Below are 24,182 nucleotides of genomic sequence, written 5' to 3' on the forward strand. Positions count from 1 at the left end.
CCTGTAAAGCCTGACATATGTAATAATAGTGATGGGTAATGGTGGCGTAGTGTACAGTCGGGCACAGTTTCTGATGCTTTACCTTCAGGCTTTGATTCCATCCAGTTATTAAGGATATTAAACATATTTGATATTTTGAGCCGATTTTGGAACACATATTAACGTCATTTGTCGTGCGTCTCCTAGAAACGAGGCGTGTGCTTCTGCGCGAGTTTGTTTTCGGAACGACATAAGTCTGTCGTATGTCATCCTCAGTCGTTTAGTTTATGATGACCAGTTTTTCTCTTAAACATTCACAAAGTTGGCAAGTAACACACTGAATTAAACGTCTAATTAATCCGTAATTGTTTTATTTACAACGTGAAAATCTTTTTATCGTGTAGTGTACTCCAGTCTTAAAGGCACAGTATGTAAGTTTCGCCACTAGAGGTCGCTTATTCAAAACAAAGGCGTGGCTTGATGACTCTGTGAATGAGTTTATTTTTTATGTTTATTTTATGATTATTGTTGCGATTAACGTTCGCCTCATTAGTCCCTGAACTTGACCTTTATTACAGTTACGTTCGATCATTTAAATTCACATTATTTTATATCGTTCTAATAAAAAAAGCCACAAATTACTACTCATACGGGTCACTTTAGACATGAGATTCAAACAATACAACTAGCCGTATTGAGCCATTGAGCCGTATAACAATGATTCGTTTTCTGTCGATAAAAGTATCCAGACAGTTGCTCACCTGTCTAATAAAACATGATATTTTGAAGCGTTGTTGGTGTTTCTACAAAAGTAAACCGGACGTTGAGGCTAGCGCGGATTTGACATCGAGAGGCGACGCAACCACGTGGGCCGTTACACTGGTTAAAATATCAGATTTCTCTGGATTTAAACGTTGTTGGAAACATTTGGGATAATGCAAGTACACAAGTCAACAAAATATATAACATTGTTCTAATGGTTTTTGGATATTTTAATCCAAAATTCTTATATATTGTGCCTTTATGTTTTCAATAAACGGATACTTGTTCACTTAAATATGGATGGAATCACTTATGTAACTTATTTTTGTTCAAAATGAATAGTTTAAATAATGTATGAGTACATCATAACATTCAAACCCTGTTTTTGTCTTGATTCACTAACTTATTAAGTGTTAATATGGTAACAATAAGATCGCATTTGTTAATACCAATGCATTAACTTGAAAGAACAATGAGCAATATGTTTAACCTCTTTTAATGTTAATATCAATACAATGTTTTACCTTATCAGACTAGCAATCTTTTGCACGGTCATTAATTTAAAAACATCAGCGCTTCCAATTATTCAAAATTACAGCATACGGCACTTATGTGCTTACATTAAGCCTTGTGGACAATGTACTTTGGCTGTTTACATTTATATATTCCCAGTCCCTTTTCATCATTTAGTCCATTACCAGTGATTTATAATATAAAATGAGGCTTTCTGGCTCAATCAGTCCATTAGGGGGCGCTATCTAATCCAGCGCAAAACCAGTTAGTGCAGTTACACCAGAACACACCCAAACCGCACATCAAACAATGAAAGAAAGATGACCAAAGGCGTGTGGTAAAAATGCTTAAAGGGATAGTTCACTTTGAAATTAATTTTTGGTATGTTTTAGCTTACCTCAAGGGCATCCAAGATGTAGGTGTCTTTGTTTCCACAGTAGTTTCAATTTTGATATTTTTAGGTCAAACCGTTCTTGTCTGTCAGTCATATAATGCAGGTCTATGGTCACCACCTCAAAGAGCATGCACAGAGAAGTCCAAATTAAACATGATTTAATGACTCGTAAATGTAAGTACACATTGATGGCCTGAGACACGAAACGAGCGGTTTGTGTGAGAAAACGAACAGTATTTATATCGTTTTACCTCTTGTAAACACAGCCACGTCCAAGTGATCTGAGGGCGTGGGCGCTTCGGTCTGCGCAAGAGCCGGAAGTGATCTCTCGCGCGTGTACGTCACTCATTGTTGACACAGAGATTTCGGAAGTGTTACCTTTCACTGTGAAGATCTAAACATATTTAGATATACAGGAAATCGCAATGGAAGACGAAAGGGCGCTTGGGCAGACCGAAGCGCCGGCGCCCTCAGATCACTTGGACGTGGCTGTGTTTACAAGAGGTAAAAACGATATAAATACTGTTCGTTTTCTCACACAAACCGCTCGTTTCGTGTCTTAGGCCATCAATGTGTACTTACATTTACGAGTCATTAAATCATGTTTAATTTGGACTTCTCTGTGCATGCTCTTTGAGGTGGTGACCATAGACCTGCATTATATGACTGACAGACAAGAACGGTTTGACCTAAAAATATCAAAATTGAAACTACTGCGGAAACAAAGACACCTACATCTTGGATGCCCTTGAGGTAAGCTAAAACATACCAAAAATTAATTTCAAAGTGAACTATCCCTTTAAGGCAAAAATTAATTACTCGCTAAAATGACAGTACAGCATAAAGGACGTTTAAAAAATAAAAAAAGGGGTGAAAAACAGATTTTTTGCTCTGTGTCTGCATATGCATTAAAACATTATTTGTACCTTTCAAGAGGGTCCGCTTATCTCGGTTAACTCCTTTCAGGAAGGAACCACTTACCTTGTTGCCAAGCAACATGATGACCACATCCTTCTGTGCGTACTCGTAGATTTCAGTCAGCCAGGCCTGCATAGCAATACACATGCAACAAACACACACGCTTTGAAGGACGAGAAACACATCTGCAGTAGAAATGTCTTTTCACAACCCACGCTAACGAAAGCAGGGAAATAAGAACCTCAAATGAACACTTTTTAAAAATGTCTCAAATGTTTGTTTGTCTTACTCTGATGTTGTCGAAGGAGGCCTTTCTGGTGATGTCATACAGCAGCAGTAGAGCTGAAATGGAAAGGACAGTGTGTTCGAGTCACGCTGTGTATGATTCAGAGCTGAGCTTTATTCGTAGTTAAACTCTGACATAAGTCTGCGGAGGATCTGAGACTGTGGAAAACGTTCAGTGCCACAGTGACATCTGTACAGAGAAAGATTGATAGTAACATAGTTCAGACCAGTGGAGGACCAATATGAGCTTTTCATTGATCGAAGAAATACCAATAACTAGAGAGCAGAGCTAATGATGACTGATATAATGCCTGCCAATGTACACTCACCGGCCACTTTATTAGGTACAACCGTTCAACTGCACGTTAATGCAAATAAATAATAAGCCAATCACGTGGCAGTAAGTCAATGCATTTAGACATGGTTCAAAGTTCAAACTGAGCATCAGAACGGGGAAGAAAGGTGATTTAAATGACTTTGTGTCATGGTTGTTGGTGACAGACTGAGTATTTCAGAAAGCTGATCTACTGGGACTTTCACACACATCCGTACAGAGATTGATCCGAAAAAGAGAAAATCTCAAGAGAGCGGCAGTTCTGTGGATGAAATGCCTTGTTGATGCCAGAGGTCAGATGAGGATGGCCAGACTGGTTCAGCTGATGGAAAGGCAACGGTAACTCAAATTACAAGTCGTTACAATGGAGGTCAGCAGAAGAGCATCTCTGAACACACAGCACACTGAACCTTGAAGCAGAAGAGCTACGGCAGCCGAAGACACAGCTAAAAACAGCAAACTGAGGATACGATTCACAATAGCTCACCAAAACTGGACAGTTGAAGACTGGGAAAACGTTGCCTGGTCTGATGAGTCTCGATTTCTGCTGCGACATTCAGTTGCTCGGGTCATAATTTGGCATGAAAGCATGGATCCATCCCGCCTTGAATCAGCGGTTCAGGCTGCTGGTGCTGTAATGGTGTGTTGGATATTTTCTTGCCACACTTTGGGCCTCTTAGGCCCCGTCCACACTACTGCGTTTTCGTTTAAAAACGGAGACCTTTTGCTACGTTTGCACCTCCCGTCCACACTAAAACGGCAAAAACGGAGACCCAAAACGGAGAAGTTTAGAAACGCTGCCGATCCGTTTTTCGTTTTGAATCTCCGGAGGGCGTTTTAGTGTAGACGGGTCAAGACGGAGGACTTTAGAAACGATGACGTAGTAGAGGCTCACGCTCGGCTCTATGATTGGGTGTCATCAGTCATGGCGTATATCTTTGCTAGCAGCTGTTGTACAAGTAAATTCTGCATTTTACAGCGCTATAACTGCCTACATGCGCCGGAGTCAAGCTATTATTCGAGCGATCTGTGACAATTCCCGTGTGCAGCGGCGGCGTTGACCGTACATGGAGCGTCGGTTTGGGATTAACCCAGAGCATGGTGGGATAATTTTATCAATGAAGTTGTGTTTACACCGGCACGCGCATGCCCAGTGTTGGTGAATGGTCACGTGATCCGCGTTTTCAGTCGTTTTAATGTGGACGGAGATCAATTCTAATACGCAGCTAAAACGCTGGTGTGGACGGAGATCATATTCGTTTTAATTCTCCGTTTCTAAACTAAAACGCAGTAGTGTGGATGGGGCCTTAGTACCAATAGATCCACAGTCTACCTGTGTATCGCTGCTGACCGTGTCCATCACTTTATGATCACAGTGTATCGTCTTCTGATGGATACTTCCAGCAGGATAACACACGTCACAAAGCTCAAATCATCTCAGACTGGTTTCTCGAACACGACAGTGAGTTCATTAAACTCAAACGGCCTTCAGTCACCAGATCTCAATCCAAGAGCAGCTTTGGGATGCGGAGGAATGGGAGATTTGCATCATGAATGCGCAGCCGACAAATCTGCAGCAACTGCGTGATGCTTTCATGAAAACATGGACCAAAATCTCGGAGGAATGTTTCCAGCAGCCACGAAGAATTAAGGCAATTCGGAAGGCAAAAGGGGGTCCGACCCGGCACTAGCGAGGTCTACCCAATAAAGTCTCCAATGAGTGCAAATACATATTTAATAACAGAAAAATGAAAACAAAATTGCTCAAACGCAATGAACATGCATTTTTGGCGATATTTAGTGAATAAAATAATTTTACTAAACATTGGTATTAAACATTAAATTATATCGTTGTTACCACTATTTTATAAAAGCATTAAGTCACTCAAGGCTGAATATTTGATTGGTAAAATCAGTTTACTCCTCTTTGTGGTGCACCTAAGAATAGCTATTTTTAATGACACACACACGCTGAAAAACAATAAACATTTATTTTAAGCAATATTTATTCAATACACTTAAAGTAAAGCAACAAAAAAAAAAGCAAACCCGCAAAGTAAAACAAAACATTACCATAAATACCATTAATATCCTTATTGAATTACTAAGCATTGTATTATATTGTTACCGCTTAAAAAAAAAAGATTGTCACTTCAGGCTGAACATCACAGTGATTTGACCAGTTTACTCCGCAAGAGCCGCCGTGACTCATGGTAAGATCATGGTAATGCACGGCCTCTCGTGCCGTACAGCTTTAATAAGACACGGCACCAATAATGAGGTCTATCAGACGGCGACGTGTCAGTGAAGGCGTGATATTTACCCTGAGCGTCTCTGTAGTACGCGTGAGTAACGCTGCGGAACCGCTCCTGACCGGCCGTGTCCCAAATCTGCAGGAGAGGAGCGTTAACAGGTGAGGCTTCATTTACACGTCAGACACACATCAACATGAATCACACCCCAGTCAGCAACAGTGTCAGCCCAGATCCGGCCCACATCTGGTACATGTGTATTCAACCCGTGCCAGATGTGGGCCGACACTATATTGCTGACTGGGATCTTAAATGTGGCAAAGAGGGAATCCTGAAATGCATTTAGAATATTTTGATTTGTGGTTTTGTGTCCTGATGTAATAAACCTTATCTTTGAACCAGCAGGAGGCCAACCAAATTCAGTTTTCTGAAATAAATGTGAGCGGTGCTTGCCCGTGCAAAACACACACCTCCACGAGATGCTAGAGCAGCGATGAGATTTTAGTAATCCGTTTTTTATCTGCCAGCAGACGTCTGTTCAAGTCACATGATTTGAAACGCCATTCAAGACGAGTTCAAAACATTACTGACGCTTGTGTCAGCAAACTAACCAGAGGTATAAATGTGTAAATAGATGATGAACTTGTGTTTGCTCACCTGGAGTTTGACCTTCATGTTATCCACAGTCACCACCTTATTCTACAGGCAACAGGAAGAAGAAACACCCATTAAAACCACAAAATAATGAACAGTGAATACTTTGTTATTCAAGGAAATCGCACACACAAACATAGGAAAACAATTTAGCTACACTAAAGTGAGATCTCTAGCTGTGCTATTTTGCTTTTGTGTGGCCAGTCTCTCCACACACACTTAATTATATAGCCAAAATGAAATAACAGACCAGCTCCCTGCTTAATTTCCTGTTGACGTCAGCCGTTACTTCCTTTGTGAGCAAAACGTTTTAAAAATCGCACCTTCTGCACTGAGAGGACCAGACTTATCTGATGTTTTCATGCACCAAATGGCAGTGCAATCAGAGACGTCAGTCACACAAATGGAAGTGAGATTTGCAGAGATGAATAATTATCATCCGCAGACATTCACATACATCTACACAGGAAACCATTTAGGCCCGACCAATCATTCAGTGCAGTTAATGCTGACGGATCAAAAAGCGTAGGTGTTTAAATCTGAAGAGAGTCATTTGTTCGCTACTTTCCCTTTTCTTGGCAGACGCGACTGAAAGCATGTGGATTTGTAGGTGCCACCAGTTGCATAGAAATTACACAACATGTCTGACTTAACGTTACCGTACATCATCCTTTAATTTCCATTATCAAACAGTTGTAACCCTCAGACCAAACTGATGAAATGCCGGAGAGTTCCTCATCTACGGGACGCTACAGCCTGTGCTTTGTTGATTTAGATTGTCGCTTTCTTGAGGCTCAGAAATGTATAAAGAATAGGTCATATTCTGTCATCATGTTTCAAACATGTACGACTTCCATGGAACACAAAAGGAGACATTTTGAAGACTGTTCAGGCTGCTCATTTACATACACGGCTGAAAGGTAAAGGGGATGTGGTCAGATCCCTAAAGATTACAAAAAAAGCACAGTAAAAAGAGGTACATATGACTTGTGTCTTGGCAGTTCATATGATAACTTCGAGTGCAGTGTTGATATAGTTAACGGAAAGTAAAACTATAAATAAAACTTTGTTTTTGGTTATTGAAATAAAATAAAAATATACATTTTAAATGAAAAACAAACTTCACCCTTAAAAGGCATACCTCGGGTCTTTATCGACCTGGGACGTCATTCACTACCATCCTCCTCATTCATTTTTTAAAGTTAGACATCAACCTTCGTATATTCCTCATACTATTCATTATAAACAATAGAACAAGAAAAATTAAAGAATGCCCGTTTTCCCATTCTTTTTTTTTTTGTTGTAGTAAAAAGTGTATTGGGTCGCTAACAACTTGAGTATATTTTTTCTGCACAACAATAATTTAATCTTTGATGACTGAATAAGTGCAATTCACATTTATTCCACAAATGTCTGATACACAATGATGAAGTGACGTTTCACTCATAGTTACAGCAGGCAGAAAACAAAAGAATAGGAAATTTACTGCTGAGCAAGTGCTGAACACTATCAAATATTAGTGTCACGGTCACCTGATGGTGGATCTGATGAAGAAGCTGTCAGCGATCAAAATATTGATTTTGAAGATGTTGAAAATTATAGTTTTGAGAATATGTTTCAGGTGGCGAATATGAGCCAGATGTTGAATGTACTGAAATGAGCTCTGACGAGGACAGGGATGATGGTGTAAAACATCTGCTCAAACTGAACCCTTTCAAGCTTATAAAGGTAACAAAATATGCTTTATTTTATTCTTTTTCTAATTGTTACTCTAATATCAGGAGAGTTTTATATTATCGCGACAGGTAGAGATCTATCCGTGTTAGATATAGATCCAGGTCTCAAAAGACCAGAATATATACTATAATAGTGATTTTTCGAAACATTCATGCATTTAAGGGTTAAACGAACAGTTAAAATTTGTCTCGGCAACTAAAAATAATAATGTTAACTTAAAGTACTAAAATTTAGTTGTGTTCAATTCCCCAACACTGGTTATTACACAATTGTTTTTTCTCGACATGAAGCCTTAAATTCCTCTTATTTAAACAAATTAGTGATGACATTACCTTGAAATAATGAGTAGCTATCAACGTCGTTACCTAGCGGTTCACAACGTAATAGAAACTACAGTAAATGACAGAAACTATCTTTAGAAAAAAGATATGTGAAGTGTAATTTAATTATTTAGTTGGTCTCACGTCCTGTTGAATAACATGGGGAGGCGGGGTTTATGACCTATACTAGGACCGGTCACCGGGGGGCGATCAAGACGTTTTGGCTTCACTTTTGAAGGCGTGTGCTGCACGCTTGGTCGTGACAGATCGCTGTAGAACATCAGTTAAAGCTGCTCGTGATCCGATCATCTCTTCCTTCTAGTTCATTTATAGCATAAAATAAACATGAATGAACATAAGGAATGTTGTTTTAACCGCGGAAAGGCATCAGTACACTCCGTTTTTCAAGTTCAAATCCTCCCATGTTAATCTACTAACTCTCCTGACTGCTTTGTCGGACAAAATGGCGGAGGGCGAAGTATGATTGGTCAGATCACCTGTCAATCAAGCTCCTTGCGAAGGGTCAATTAAACTACAAAGCTGGCACAGAGGTATGTATAATTACAAACTTAAGTTACTAAAGTGGAAAAGATAATTTTCACATTCTGCTAAATTTCTCCTTTTGTGATTCACAGAGGTCGAGGAAGAAAAAAAGGCAGGTTTGGAGCAACAGGCCGAGTAAATGACGACGTAACAATGATCGACCAACAATCACATGCGTATGCTTCGGCTGCTTAAAGCACCTTCCAGGAAGTTCTGCATAAAAAAAAAAAAAGAAATTAGAGCACAGCATAACGCCATTTGAGAAGAACATGAACCGGTTGAATAAGAGCGCAGGTATGTCTCTATTGTTCCTTCAGGCGCTCATGCATATCTGACGGGAATGAAAACACAATTCCTTTTCTTTGACAGAACGGCGTTCAGCAGAGCTCAGATGTCTCATTCTTTCTCTAAGGGCAAATCCATCACAGGCTGCAGAACAAGATAAATTGAAAATCCAGTGACAAAATTGGTAGTGATGATTATGCTCGGGAATTGAGAGATGCTTTTTCAGAACGGTTTCAGTTTTCATGCATTCTGGAACTTGTTTGTATTGAAGAATGAATTCAATCAAGATATGCGTGTGTATGTGTGTAGGCCTATGACTAAAAGTCTTCATTTATTCATTCTTATGATGTTCCAACAAACCCGTAGGACATTATTTGTTCCACAAAATGTAAAGGTAGAAGTAAAGTCCCTTCAAGGCAAGTCATTTCACTCTGCGGTCATCTTTAGCCAGCTAATTCAAGCAAAGCTCCCATCTCTTTGAATCAGGAAACATCAAACTCTTCAAAGCTGCTCACCAAGCTTATACGATTAAATTTCATCTATGAAATCACCAATGAAATCTGACAGCAGCTGTCTCATAAACATATGCTCAAACAGTGTTAAAAAGTCTCGAATCTGATTGGCTGAGAGCCTTTTCCAGCCAGTGTGTCACCATGGGAACCGCTTCGCTGTTTGTATCACTCCGCTTGCAGCATTTCTTACAGCGAGTGTCATGGTGGACACCATCATTTTACAAGTTCACAAGTTGTTGTGTCCCGGAATGTAGTTTGAAGAGTTTTCTAGGCTAGAATGTAGTAATTTAGACATGGACGAGCCAATGCGCATGTAGCTGGCGCCTCAGAGCACAGTTTCTTTAGCAGCCGGAGCTTCTAACGGCACAGCGACTTTACCAACTGGTGATTGGCTCTTTAATTTATAAGGCGGGACTTATTCCAACATATTACGGGTTGCACTTTCTCCCATTTATAAGTAAATATGAGTGCGCCATCTTTGTAAAGTCCAATATTTTCAGTGAATAATTAAAGTTTTAGTCTGTTCCTCAAACAAAGGTATGACTTTGTAAGAGTCATTTGGAAAATTGTGCTTCTTTTACAGTGGGGTTTGAGAAAAGACAGGTTTAGAACGACACGAGGGTGAGAAAATGACAGAAAGTCAGTCAGGAACAAATATCGACGGGCACTTTTTCGAAAGTGCTTAAAGAATCAATGAAAATGTTAAAATGTGGAACAAACCCAGAGTCATTCAATTCTTTACCGTTTCCATATAGTGATGATGATATATGACCATAGGGTTTTCATTAGACAGTTGCTCTAGGAAACCTGCTTGATCTATCCAAGCCATAACCTATTATTTGAGAAATGGACAAATAAATGGTATCAGTTTCAAGGACCTTTTGACACTGGAAAGGATATCGATTTATGAAAAACACATCTTTCATGGCCTCAGCCTACCCAGCATAAATCAACCATAGGCATCAATTTGTTGTAATGGCTTTCCATTTCTCTGGCATCAGACTTGCTCCGCTCTGGCTCCCACACATCCTCATGCTGAGCAAGTGCTACAAGGAAGAGCCCAAAATAGACACAGGCTATAGTGCTGCCGCTGTGCCATTCAAAAAAAAATACCAGCACTGAAACGCCTCACTGTTTCCCTGAGCCACGGCAGATAAAATGCTTCATTTCCGACTAAGTTTAGACGTTGTTGGCAGGCAATCAAAAGAATGAGGCTTTTTGAACTTCCTAAAAGACACCTTCTCTCCCAAAGCATGGCACTTTCTCCTCGATTCTGACGTTACAATCTGTTCCACGCCACATGCGAAACCTTGACCATTTCAAGGTCTTAAACCAACCTTCACTTCCCTGCAAAAACACACACTGTGAAACCAAACTGACTGTCTTGGCTTGAGGGCAAATATCTATTTGTGGAGCATGACAAACTTTATTTTCCTCCAATAAAACACCTGCCATTGACGGCAACTGACAGAACAGCCTCTGCAATAACAACTGTTGATGCGTTTACCATGATGACTCAAAGAAACACAGAAAGCCACTCAAACTCTTTCTCTATACAAAATATATAAATGACTCATCTTGCACTAAGGGGCGTACACATTATTTTTTGGCCAATCAGATGCACTCTACAATGGGAATGTTCCTAACAATGACAACTAGCAAATTATGGTTGCTGGCAGTGATGTAAACAAATTCCAACTGGCTATTATTATTATTATTTTTTAATGGGATGGGCTCTTTAAAATGTCTCAGTCCAGCTTCCTGCTAATACATATCCTATTAAAAGTGCCAAACTATTTCATGGGGTCTTTAAAGTCGTGATCAAAGAGAAGTATAGCAACAGATCTTTTCCTCTGAATTTTGACGTACATCCGAGTGTAACTTGGTTCTATGCATCGATTGTGATTAGATAATTTTTTTTAAATAGCGCATTGCTCACAAAAATGAATGCAAGCTTGTAGTCAATGGTTAAAGTCCCACTGAAGTGCCTTGGAACGAGCAGCTTTGTATGATGCGTTGATGTCATTTCCACTGAAACAGGAAGCTAAGGCGGGACATATTGAATGGCTCCTCCCCTTTTTCAAATAGCCATTAGCGGTTAGTTTACCTCACAGACGGCAAGTCGTACTTGACGGCACCATGTAAGTGAATCCGAGCGCTGATGATACGTTGGATTCGTGTGAATAAATTCTAGCCATTTAATTTTTAACCAACGTACAGCTGGAAAACGGAATAAAACTCGAGCGTTTGGGCAAACCAACACACATCTCCAACCCATATTGGTCTGTGACGTGTCAACGGACGCTTTGGCCAAGTGGTGTTTATAGTATAGGGGCGGAGCTTTAGATTCTAGAGAGCATTTGATTGGACAGAAGATGTGATGAGAAGCTGATGTCATAAAAATCCGTGATCCATTTAAGTTTTGAATGCTTATATCTCCTAAATGCGAATTTTGTCATTGTTTTGGAACACGCCAGCTTATTCATAACCTCAAGGCTAACAATCATAATAAAATCCAAAAAAAGAAGTACATTTTGATTTCACGCGGCCTTTAAGAAAGGGGCGGGGTTTAAACGGATTACATGATGGGAGAAGTCCTGTATACGTCACCAGAGAGAAGTCTGACATTTAAAAAAAAACAGGTCAAAAACACATATAAAATAAACATATGCCTGGATGAGTAGATTTGGAATGAATTGAATAGATTACATTTCATGCCACCTTTAAAAACACCCCAAGTAAACCAAAAAACAGCTCGTTTCCTCCCCAACAAGGGCTGGCAGGTGCAGTTCAAGGCCCAAAATGTCACGGGGCAACTGGTTAATCATTTAGCCAGACTGAAACGTGAACGAGCATCAGATTGGCCTGTTAGATCCGAACACTCCCAAGACGTCTGGAGTGGTGCAGAGACTTCACAGAGAGGCTGGTGGACCAATAACACTTCAGAAGACCACAGAGATTTGCACAGTTAAACGCCAATGGACAGTGAATATACACACACACACACACACACACACACGGCCTCTGTATGATGGAGTGTCTGAACAGCTTTTTGATTAGATGCTGACACTAAGTGTTAAACGGATAATTTTCAAGCAATATATTTTAATAATCTTTGCCTCTGAGGTCTACTTAGATTTTGAGGAGTATTTTCCTCCCTCTCACTGACCCTGAAGATTATAAGAGACATTTTTGGGAACACAGAAGAAGATATATTTGAAGAATGTTGGTAACCAAACAGTTTTGGTGCCCATTGACTTCCATTGAATGGACAAAAACAAAGACTTTTCTCAAAATATAAGTTCCATAGATAAATAAATCATACAGGTTTGGAATGACGACATAGTGAATAAAGGACCGAATTAAAAATTTTGGGTGAAGTATTTAACCCTCTGGTGCTATTCGGTCATTCTTGACTGAAAAGTGGAAACGTTTGGTACTGAGCCCAAACAAAATCTGAATGAAAACTCATTTTATAATATTAGCTAATATCAAGCTCAAATTTGGAACACAACTGGTTTAGATTTATGGCTTTGATCTTCAGGCAGTTTTAATGTAAAACGTGTTTTGGAAAATATATATTTCATGTAAAAATGGAAAATAGTATTTTTGTGAATCTTCATAACAATAAACAAAAATCTATAACTTTTTTTAAGTTAGTTTTTAAGGTTTGCTTTCAGGTCTGAAATATACTTGGACGTTCATCTAACCTTTTTTTTTTTTTTAAACGTTCCTACTCGTTTCCGAACATTTAGAGAAAATTCAAAAAGCAATGTTCCAATAATATTTGCAAATTGATCAAATGCAATGTTCCCTTAATCCTCTTTAATGTTGCACAACCAAGAAAACCATTTTGAAAACATTAAAATAACTGGTCTTTTTGAACGTTCGAGAAATAGCGTTTTCATAACTTCCACAACACAACAATAACGATAAAAACACAGAACTATTGTTTTCCAGCGGATGAACGATAAAAACATTGACAGCCAATCAGAATCCATCCTGCTTTAAAGAGCTCGAGCATTTAAATTCCTCTCTCATCACTTGCTGAACACCGAATAACACCTAAGTGTCCTTTAGTTTAGCCTACCTGAAAATGTGGGCGATCGTTGTGAACATCAGATCAGGAATACTACGATTTTAAGAACGCGTCGTTTTTTCAGCTTCGTTTCAATAAATATTATTTTTGGACTAGAGAAAAGCTTTGAGCTCCGACACTTACAAAATACATCAAACACACTTATCTAAGGTATAAAAAAAAAAATTATATGACCCTTTTAAACAATATGAAAATGTTAGAAAAGAGAAGCAAACCAGCTCCTTCCACTGCTGGCTCACCCTAAAGTCTATCCCCACTGTTGCAATGAAGTTGCCTCCCAGAAAGGCCCCATCTTTAAAGCGCACCAGGACGCAGGTCTTCCCCACTGCCGAGTCTCCCAGCAGCATCACCTAAAGGCATCAGGGTCAGAGACAGCTGTTAGGCCTGCAACCCTGCGATTACACACATCCCGCTTTGGTGTAATGAGCTCCCAACTGTTCACCAACATCATGTTAAAGTCAGCATGAAATGACGTTCACTACCCACTTCACTTCCATCAAATTATACATTTCTAAGCGGAACCAGGCAAAAATGTAAGGTAGAAATCGGTATTAGTCCATCAAGATTTTGAAAAGTGTCTCTACTTAAGATGTTTTTGAAGAGAGCTTGGCGGGGCCCAATAAGTGAGAATAACTGCGTTTACATGGACACTTTTTGAATTGAATTCAAATGAAATCATTCTGATTGATGAATCCGAATGTAGCGTTTACATGAACGCTAAATAAAGTGATCGGGTTGATGTGCGCGTTTATATCCCCATGTTCACACCACTGTCAGTCCAAATCCAATTATTTGTGTAGGCCTATCCGATCTAAAATGATTGATGTCCACATTGTGTATCGCAAATGCGACGAGTGTCCAATATGCCGCTCTTTCGTTTTCCAAAATATCTGCATTGGTTACTATGGCAATGACATTGGATTGGTGGGTAAACGGCAAAAAAAACAGCAGCAACTGCAACACGGAGGCGGATTGCAATACAGATGTTGTATTATTCACAACATGACAGTGTGTAGCCGGCTGATATGAGAGGCTTTATTCGTCTCCGTCGGTTTACAAATATCAGCGCACCGGTCCATTCAAACGCTCCCGCACGTTGATCATTGTTGCCAATCACAGACATATCCGATAAGCGCATGAACACAATGGCCAATCAGAGGCGTTTACGAATCCGCTCAACAGCGCTCAAAGCATCATAATAAAAAAAAATAAAATAAAAAAATTGACAACTCTAGTCTCCGTTATATTGTAATTTTCTGCTCGTTCGGCACTTTGCAACAACACAACCTTGTTTCTGCAGCGACTTTCAGCATGTTTCCTGTAACAACGTCTGACGTTCACATTTTACACGGCGTGAGCAAGTCACATAAACCATGCGAAATCCGATCAGAGCGGTCAGACTGAAGATAGGATTTCAAACCACATAAGGATTTGTATTTCATGAGATTTTTTTTTTGCTGTTCACACTAGCTAAATCTGACTGGATTTCAATCGGATATTCACAAAAATCGGATTTGGACTGACAGTCTGAACTGGTCACAACCCAGATAGCAAATGACATCTGGCCCAGTTGTGGCCCACATCTCTCTCATTCTTCTGGCCCACATCCCGCATAGAACGACGGCGATAACTCAACAAGTGTGGCTGGCAATACGATACATATTCGGGCCTCATCTGGGCCGACTATGGCACAGTTCTGGCAGCGGAAAAAGTCATATCTGGACCACACACAGCAAGCCACAATTCAAGTTAAAACCGGCTTGACGTGCGTGGGTTTTTCTGCTGCCAGAACTGAGCCATATGTGCCATAGTTGGCCCAGATGATGTCCGGATATGCATCTCAGACAGCAAAATAGTGCCGGCCCACATCTGGTATATGTGGATTCAATGCATACCAGATATGGGCCGAAACTGTATTCGTGCATGTCAAAAAAATATTTTTTTATTTGAAGCTTCCCAAATAGCATCTCAGACAGCAACATAGTGTCGGCCCACATCTGGTACATGTGGATTCAATGCGTACCAGATGTGGGCCGGATCTGGGCCGACACTATGTTGCTGTCTGGGATGCTATTTGGGAAGCTTCAAATAATAATTGATTTTTGGACATGCATGAATACGGTTTCCCGCTGTTTGCGCATGCTAACTATTCTCCTACATTGCTTTTTTCCCTTTGTTATAAAGAGCAATATATTTATCTATTTCGGATCCCAATTTGGAGACGACGAGCACATCATTGTGCCGTGCTTTTATCAAGCAGTAAAAACACCCCTTCTCGCGCACAAAACAAGGCGCCTGAGGATGAGAGTCCGAATGGAGGACTGGTGGGACGTTGTCCTGCTGCACTTCACAGAAGATGAGTGGAAGGAGAATTTTAAAATGACACAACAGTCATTTATGACACTTTATTCAACAACAACAGCTCGTTCCACACATCATACGATCAAGTGTTTGCATGTCCTCTCGATCGGATTAGAAAAGGTTCAAAACATCCCTTCAATCCGAATGAAATTTTAAACGGATTTGGCCGATTCATTCCGATTGACATGGTTGCATGCGACTAGTGCGATCACAATCTGATTATTAATAGGGTCCATGTAAAAACAGCTAGTGACAAATCATGCACACTAAACCAGGAACAAGTATTGAAATGGGGTCATTTCTGCCTTTATGTTGACTTTAACACCAACACAGTTGTTTTAAAAGGAGAAAATGCATCGTAACGAACAGGAAACTTAAATTGTGAAATGAGAGTTTACCCAATTGTGTTTTAGTGGTATTGCATAATATTCTTCTCAGAAACTACTAGCCTATTGCTCAACTCCGACATTGAACATTGTTCATCATTTTTTAATCTATGCACTCTTTTTACTACAAAACAGCTCCTCTTATTGGACTAAAATACATAATTGTCAATGTAAAAAAATATTTAAATTTATCACAATTTATTATCTTTTAGATAATGTGATTCGGATAACATAATATTTTGAGTTTCTATTTATTAACCCAATCTCCTTTGGTGTATTAATTAATTTTAATTTCAATTAACTCAATTATAAGGCAAACAGGTAACTTACTTTAAGTTAAACCAACACTTTTTTTTTTTTAAACAGTGAACCATGTTTTATATCATCGCGTCTCTTCGGAGCACATCAATGGGTTTTTAAATGCGTAGAAATGACTCCCTCCTCGGGTCAGTATTTATCCTCCAGTGCGTAAAAGTCAAATATGCACATTACTCAAATACTAGAGAACATGCATGGAAAGACAAATGGGTGATATACTGTATATAGCCTAACTTTTAAAAGGGAGAGAAAACTATTTTATGTCAATACTTTTGCACTTTGGAGCAATAAATATTTTAGTAGGCTACTGCGTTTGGTCCAAAAGTAACCAGTTGAAAGAACCGCCACTATATTGTACCATTTACACTGTGAAGTTGAACTACTGTTTATTCTCCATGTTTGCAGCCATTTAAAGTGAATTCTGATAGTTGCATGGCGGTTAACATGCCTTTGCACTGTTGAATAGCCTACTAAGTAGCTTAATTTCAGCACGCGCGCCACAGGTGCCGACTAACACAGGGCACATGTTTCAGACACAACAATCGTGATGACAGCAACGCATTATACAGATTACAGACAATAAAAAAATAACTCACACCTTGAAGGCAACATCAAAATACTCATTGACCGAGGCGCATCGCTCCAGCATATTTCTCGATGTTCCGTTTTGAAGCACATTCTCCATCAGTGTTGCTTTTTTGATTGACATCGCGGAAACAAATAGCGAGGATGTTTTGCTTTCGATGTTCTTCTCGAGACGCGCCGCGTTGACTATATCACAAATGCATCACATAGTGCATCTAAAACGCGCCCAAACTTCATCGGATGCTGGCGGAGGATGAGGATGGAGATCAATGAGCATGAAGAAACACAAAACATGCATTTATCCCAAAAGCGTCCTCTTCATAATTATTAACGCGCAAAGACGCAAAACACATGAGCGTTATCGCTCAGTTGCGCGCATAATCACGCACAGCAAAGAAGCAGATCGCTCCAAAACACACACATGAGCAACAGGCTCCCTTGGGTCACACTCAAACACACACACACAGGTGCGAGATCACACTGATTGAGAGGAGACCGACCAATGACATCCATTAAGCGACGTGACAAAACTAGACGCGCCCATTGTAAGCTGCCGCGAGCGCGTACGGCTATGTTGATTTAATGCGTTGTGGTTTTAGTCGCGTCGCGTCTGTTGAGGTGCAAACGCCTCCCAATGTGTTTCCTCGTGTGTCATAAACCTATTCTTTCTGCAGGGGGCGCTTAAGGGCCCCGGGAGCCAAACCCTCAATTCAACCCCATTCAAATCTCAGGGGGATTTTTGGCTTTATCAGAGGCATTTGCGCACAATAAATTATAATCATTCAAATCTATTAAGTCCATTCATTGAAAACTGACATACAAATGAAAATCCACCCAAGCGATCTCCAAACCAATATGATAAAAAAGGCCCTCACAAACGACTGTGATTGGTCCATCCCACACAGTGCTGTGAAAAGTACCACGTACCACGTGACAACAGTGTCTTTGCATGGTGCTTCAGAAGATCTGGACATTAATCATTTAAGTCTGAATAATAATACTGAGAACATTTAATAAACTTCCGTGAATTGAAAATAGAAACTCAAGCGTTCAAGTAGCCAATATGAATTGTTGTTTGGAAACATCATACCTGACCAATTAGAGCAAGAGGCACATCACAAGCCCCGCCCACTTCGGAATATCAACGTCCATTCTGCCATTTTATTCTGTTTCTGTGTGTGAGAGACGAAGAGTTTAGCCGAATATTGTGGTTTGTCTCGACGCCTGCGGTCAATGCAGATGAGGTTTGACAGAATGCAGAACATAATATCAAATCTAAGCTGTAGTTTGAATAACTAATATGGTTTACCTGACATATGAACACCTCTTTGCAGTTTCATTCATGTTCAGGGAATTGCCCTGCTGCAGGTGTCTTTATGATAACACGACTAAGTCCATAACATAAATAATTCCAATGGTGTATTTTACAACTTCCACAACATAAACTCCCCGGTTTCATAGACAAGGTTTAAGCCTAGTCCTAGGCTAAAATGCATGTTTGAGCTGTTTTATCTGAAAGCAACTTGCACTGACATAACGTTATAGGCCTATGTCTCAAGATGTACACCAGTATTTTTTTTCTTTCTTTCTATGACACGTTTATAAAAGCTACTTAAATGCCCTAATTGAACTAAGGCCTAATCCTTGCTTAATCTAAGACCTGTTTGTGAAACCAAGCACTTGTGTTACAAATTAATTGAATTTTCGTTGTTTTTTTTAAAGCGTGTGTTTAGTGCGCCCCCTACTGACCAACAAGTGGAGTGACATCCAGTGCCAAACAGCAAAGGCCTAATAAAAACCATTTTATTTAGGTAAAAACACAGCACTTTATTATTGGATGATGTTTAACAGTATGTTTTCCCCCTGTCATGATCCCTTATGATATGCAGGGATATTGTGCTGGAATGGCCGTTTGCCATTAAAAAAAAGAAAAATTCACATATACGCGGTAGCTATAATCAATATCTGATTATAGTAACTCAATGTACTATGTTTTTTTCATCTTTAAGCTCAGTCTTGGCACATTCTGCCCTGAATAGGTAGGATATTTAATCATGTATTTCCAGAGTATACTCTGCTAAAGTTATGCACACATATTAAACACCCTGTTACATACACACACACACAACACTGAGACTTATTACAAAAAATGTGATGAAAAACAACAAACAGTGATGATCCAAGCGAGGCCAGCCAGATCCCTCTGTAATTATAATCAGAGCCCCAGTAAAATGATCATTATCATATTATTGTAATCAGACGCTGTGTGTTGAGAAACCCCGTCGGCTCTCTGCGGGGAGTTATGACAGAAGATAGGAAAGCAAATCCAGCAGGCAAAGCCAACATATTTGTGCCAATCAACATTTTCAGAGATATGGGAAAGATGAGGGAACACACACATGTGTGTTTACTATTAAAAGTCAAATATTTCTGAGTTTAGCATATGATTACTAGGGAAAATCATAATCATAATTCCCCCCCCTTCCATAAAACCCTAAATTTATACTTAATATAGCCTAAATATAAATGCAACAATATAATATTATATATGATTTGAGGAAAGGCACGTTGTGTCCTGCTCCCTTCTTACTTTCCCAGCAGTTTAGTTCACTCAAATCACAGTCAAAGAATGAAATCTAAAAGACAAACTTAATGCTGGATCTTTATCGGCTATATAATTCCATAAAGAACCTTTTAACATCCACGGAATGTTTTTCCATTCCACAAAAGGTTCTTAATTCTTTAGATTATTAGAATGGAAGGTTCACTGAAAGGTTCATTCTTTGGGGAACCCAGTTCTTCGATGGCATTGTGCTGAAAAACAACAACCTGGTAACACTTTACTATAAGGTTCATTAGTTCATGTATTAACTAACATGAACTAACCATGAGCAATACATGTGTTACAGTATTTGTTCATCTTTGTTAACGTAAGTAGTTAACAAACTAATGTAGTTAAGTAATGTTAACTAATGAACCTTATTGTAAAGTGGAACCAAAAACCTTTTTTTTTACGATTGTGCCTAAACTAAATTCCATGAAGTTAAAATACATTTGAAATATGATTTAATGAAAATTATGATTAAAGTATTGTTATATGTATATTTGATTTAAAAAAAATCTTGTTTAAAGCATAAAAAATGCAGTGATGTGACGTTTTAATATTAAATTGAGTAAAAGTGTCTAGTTTTGAGGATGCTTGTTTATTTTGCAGTGTGAAGTGATGTCCCCTGAGCATCTAACGCGAGGTGTGTGTGTGACCTTCTGCTGAGAGACTCACCGTGAAGCCAATGCCCACAGTGGCAGTGAAGGATCCTGGGATGAATTTACCCTGGTCAAACTGCACTAACAGAGACGTCTTCCCCACTCCGCTGTCTCCAACTAGTATAGTCTGCAACAGACGGACATGAACAGATGGATGGTCATGATGGAGATAAAGGTATTGTGACGTGTGTGGTTATCAAACGTTCGTGGATCATAGTTAACTCTTTCCCTGCCAGCGTTTTTCATCATTTTGCCAAGTTTTCATGTTGTATGAATATCTGAACATGCAATATATAAAAGAAAGAACAGCCTCTGCTTTTAAACAGCAAAACACGTTTTATTCAAGCTTCATGCATTAATTTATAATCAACACTTGAATGTGGCTAAGTTTCATAAAAAAAAAAAGCAGAAGAAGAATGATGATTAAAACACAGATGGAGTAGGTCGAGTCCATCAACACCCCTAAAGCTCGTCCTGGGTCGACATTTCATTCGGTAACATTAGGCAGTTTTGATTTACTTGCTGTTTAATGTTAATGTTCGGGTTATTTTACATATGCGTCTAATTACATATGCTATCGCTCGTTTCTGCTTCTTCTTCGCCTGTGTTTTGATCGGGAGATTCAGTACTCTTTCAGAAGATGTGCAATAGCGCCCCCTACAGTATAAAGGCCCTTGCACACTGAGTCCCAAATTCGCGTTTGAAGTTTTCGCAGGTAAAAAAATGAATACGACCTCACGTTATGTCAATCACGCTTGCACACTGCCTCCGAAACGTTCGTCCGGCATAAAAAAAATCGGATCGGGTTCGATTTTCTGCATTTTTCGCATCCGTAGCGAGCAGTTTGAATGGTGTTTGAGAGCCACCGAATCACGAATACGAAAAAAACGAAAATTTCGGACTCAGGGCCCTATTTTAACGATCTGAAACGCAAGTGTCAAAGCGCAAGTAACTTTGTGGGCGGATCCCGGCGCTGTTGCTATTTTCCCGGCGGGATAAATGCCTCTTGCGCTTGGCGCAAATCTAAAAGGGGTTGGCCGGAAGTAGCTTCATTATTCATAGGTGTGGTTTAGGCGTAACGTGGAATAAACCAATCAGAGCGTCATCTCACATTCCCTTTAAGAGCAGGCGCGCTTGTTCTAAAGCGGATTCCTATTATAACGGCGGATTTGCCAGGCGCGCGCCAGGAGCGATTCACAGCCGAGGAGAGCAACGTTCTCGTCAGGGCCGTAAAACACAGAGAAGTGACATTGGGGATGGAGAAACCCACACAAATTAACTTCTGTTAAACAGGCGTATGATAATTTGGGTAAATGTGTAAGCTACATGTATGCTTTTATAATAAATTGTCTATCTATCTATCTATCTATCTATCTATCTATCTATCTATCTATCTATCTATCTATCTATCTATCTATCTATCTATCTATCTATCTATCTATCGTAATAATGTATGATTTGCAAAAATGAAAACTGCTGCTTAGATGAGAGAATCAAAGTGTATGCGCGTTGTGCACACGCTACATTGATTATGGCCAAGCATGCGCCCTTAAAATAGCATAATGAACAACGCGCAACGCGCCACTGACTTGTTTTTTTCTGGTCAGTGGCGCAATTGTTTTATAGAACAGCAAAATAGCATGAGGGAAAGTTTGCGCCGGAACACGCCTCCTCTTTGCGCTGAACCGCCCCGGGGAGCGCAAGTGTATTTCTTAGTTAACCGACGTGTGTCTGTGGAGGGAAAAGTCCGCTTTGCGCGGGTGCAAAATATGAATGATACATGCGTCAGTGTACAAAGTCATTTGCGTTGGGTGCAAGATAGGGCCCTCAGTGTGCAAGGGCCTTAAAGGGGTCATATAATGCCATTTTTGTACAAGCTAATATGATTCTTTAGGGTCTAAATTAAAAGTTTGTAATATACTTTAATTAAAAATTCTCATTAGTATTGTAAGAAAACAGTTATTTTACCTGGTCAAAAACAGCTCTGTTTTCAGCACGCCGTTTCAGTGTATGACTTTAAATGATCATGAGCTTTGCTCACCCCGCCCCTCTGTTCTGTGCGTACACCGTTTGTAGCACAATAACACAATAACCATAACGCTTGTTCAGTATAAACGTGGAATTATGAATTATATTGAGAACGTCATACATAGAAAACATGCCGTAATGTACCCTGAGTGTAAACCTTAGAAGCATTCATTGTGAAGCGTGCAGCTAGCGATTTGCAAAGATTAATATATTAATATAAAGTTTAATAAAACGTTTCACTCACTTCCGTTCTTCTGGAGGTTCAGCAGGAACACGAATATCTGGTACCGATCCTTTTTAGCAAAGCTTCTTAGCAAATCCAGCTTTATACTGACCCTCGTTCATAAAGCAGTATGGTGAGAAATGATTCGGCAAACATGAGAGCATTGACGTTGCTCGTGGGGAATATTCCCTTCGAAAACAAACTCAGCCACTGCGTCTTCAGCGGTTCGGATTCAGGAACATTAAAATGACTGTGTTCGTTATTACACCCAAGAACAGAACACCACAATCGCTTAGACGCCATTCTGCTCATAGACAGTGCTCCAGCATATCAACAATGACCGCGCCGGTCCGCGCCGCGCAGACTATGATTGACAGCTGGCTCACGAGCGAGGGCGGGTCTGTGTTGAGACGCTCCCGTCAATCAACAATCGTGGGAGGGGCGTCCGTTTTATTGACGTCACAAAAACGAACGGCTCGATTTGAGGCAGGGGAAAACATATAAGGAGATTAAAACAAAAACACTGGATGGATTTTTATCATTATATGATGTTTGTGTACAGGCACTGCCAACACACATTTCAGTACAATCAACTTGTAAAAGTGCATGTACCATTATATGACCCCTTTAAGGGGTCGTTCACACATAACGCATTTTTCCATTCCAATGCGCTACTTTTTCATTGTTTTTTCTATGCAAACACGCACTAGACGAACGCGTTTAACCATTGCGCTCGTGTCTTGCGTCTTTTGCCGTGTCTCGCGCATGACACGGCGTTCTTAAAGGGGTCATGAACTGGCTTTTTAAATTGTTTTATATTGTTGTCTGAGGTCAACTTATGACGTTCGCTTGGTTTTTACATTCAAAAACATCAAAATGAATAAGTAATAGGCTATTTTCTACCCTAGTTTTGAGCCCAGCTCACAAACGCTCGGTTTTTATGGGCGTCTTGCATTGAAGAATTGGAAGTAAATGCCCACTGCTGTGAGTGGATAACAGGTTTGCATATTATAATGAGTTTCGTGTAATGCGCGAATCGGTGGGCGGGGCTAAACCGGCCGTGTTGAAGTAGGGGTTGATCTTCTTCTGCGGGGGTGGTGTTTTATCCTTTAACCGGTCGTCATAGTTCCCCACTTTGAAAAACGAGTCGTTTGCTGAGCCTGGTGTCAATAAAAGCTTTTATTGGACTAACAAGGACGTTTTCAGTTCTGAAACTTACAGGATATTCTTATAATTTGATGACCTCTTAGATGTCAAAAGCTCAAGGAAAATTTGATTTCTCAGTTCATCACCCCTTTAAAATGCGGCGCTCAAGTCAAAATCAGTTCAACTTTTGCAAAACGCGTTTTTTCCCCATTCCACAAATGCCACTTAGTTTATGCGACAGCGATGTACTAAAAGCGGAAAAGTCTTTCTTTTGCCTTTTTCAC

General features: G+C 39.8%; 1 protein-coding gene across 3 annotated transcripts in view; it reads right to left on the reverse strand.

Annotated features, from left to right (window-relative positions):
• The window catches only part of LOC130085495 (ras-related protein Rab-37-like), a 44,056-nt gene that overhangs the window by 2,545 nt on the left and 17,329 nt on the right, over window positions 1-24,182 (reverse strand). The window contains exons 1-6 of one of the 3 annotated variants that reach the window (XM_056251289.1): window positions 17,251-17,786; window positions 13,827-13,937; window positions 6,095-6,136; window positions 5,509-5,575; window positions 2,856-2,908; window positions 2,630-2,695 (exon numbers count right to left, since the gene is read on the reverse strand). In XM_056251289.1, the coding sequence (XP_056107264.1) occupies window positions 2,630-2,695; window positions 2,856-2,908; window positions 5,509-5,575; window positions 6,095-6,136; window positions 13,827-13,937; window positions 17,251-17,361 (450 nt within the window). In that variant the 5' untranslated portion in view covers window positions 17,362-17,786. Of the gene's footprint in view, window positions 1-2,629; window positions 2,696-2,855; window positions 2,909-5,508; window positions 5,576-6,094; window positions 6,137-13,826; window positions 13,938-17,250; window positions 17,789-20,517; window positions 20,629-24,182 lie in introns of those variants that run through there. The other 2 variants (XM_056251281.1, XM_056251295.1) reach the window with 2 other exon arrangements.

Source organism: Rhinichthys klamathensis, unplaced genomic scaffold (genome assembly GCF_029890125.1).
Source record: "Rhinichthys klamathensis goyatoka isolate OS25496 unplaced genomic scaffold, OSU_Roscu_1.1 h1tg000004l_1, whole genome shotgun sequence".
Classification (NCBI taxonomy): Eukaryota; Metazoa; Chordata; class Actinopteri; order Cypriniformes; family Leuciscidae; genus Rhinichthys; species Rhinichthys klamathensis.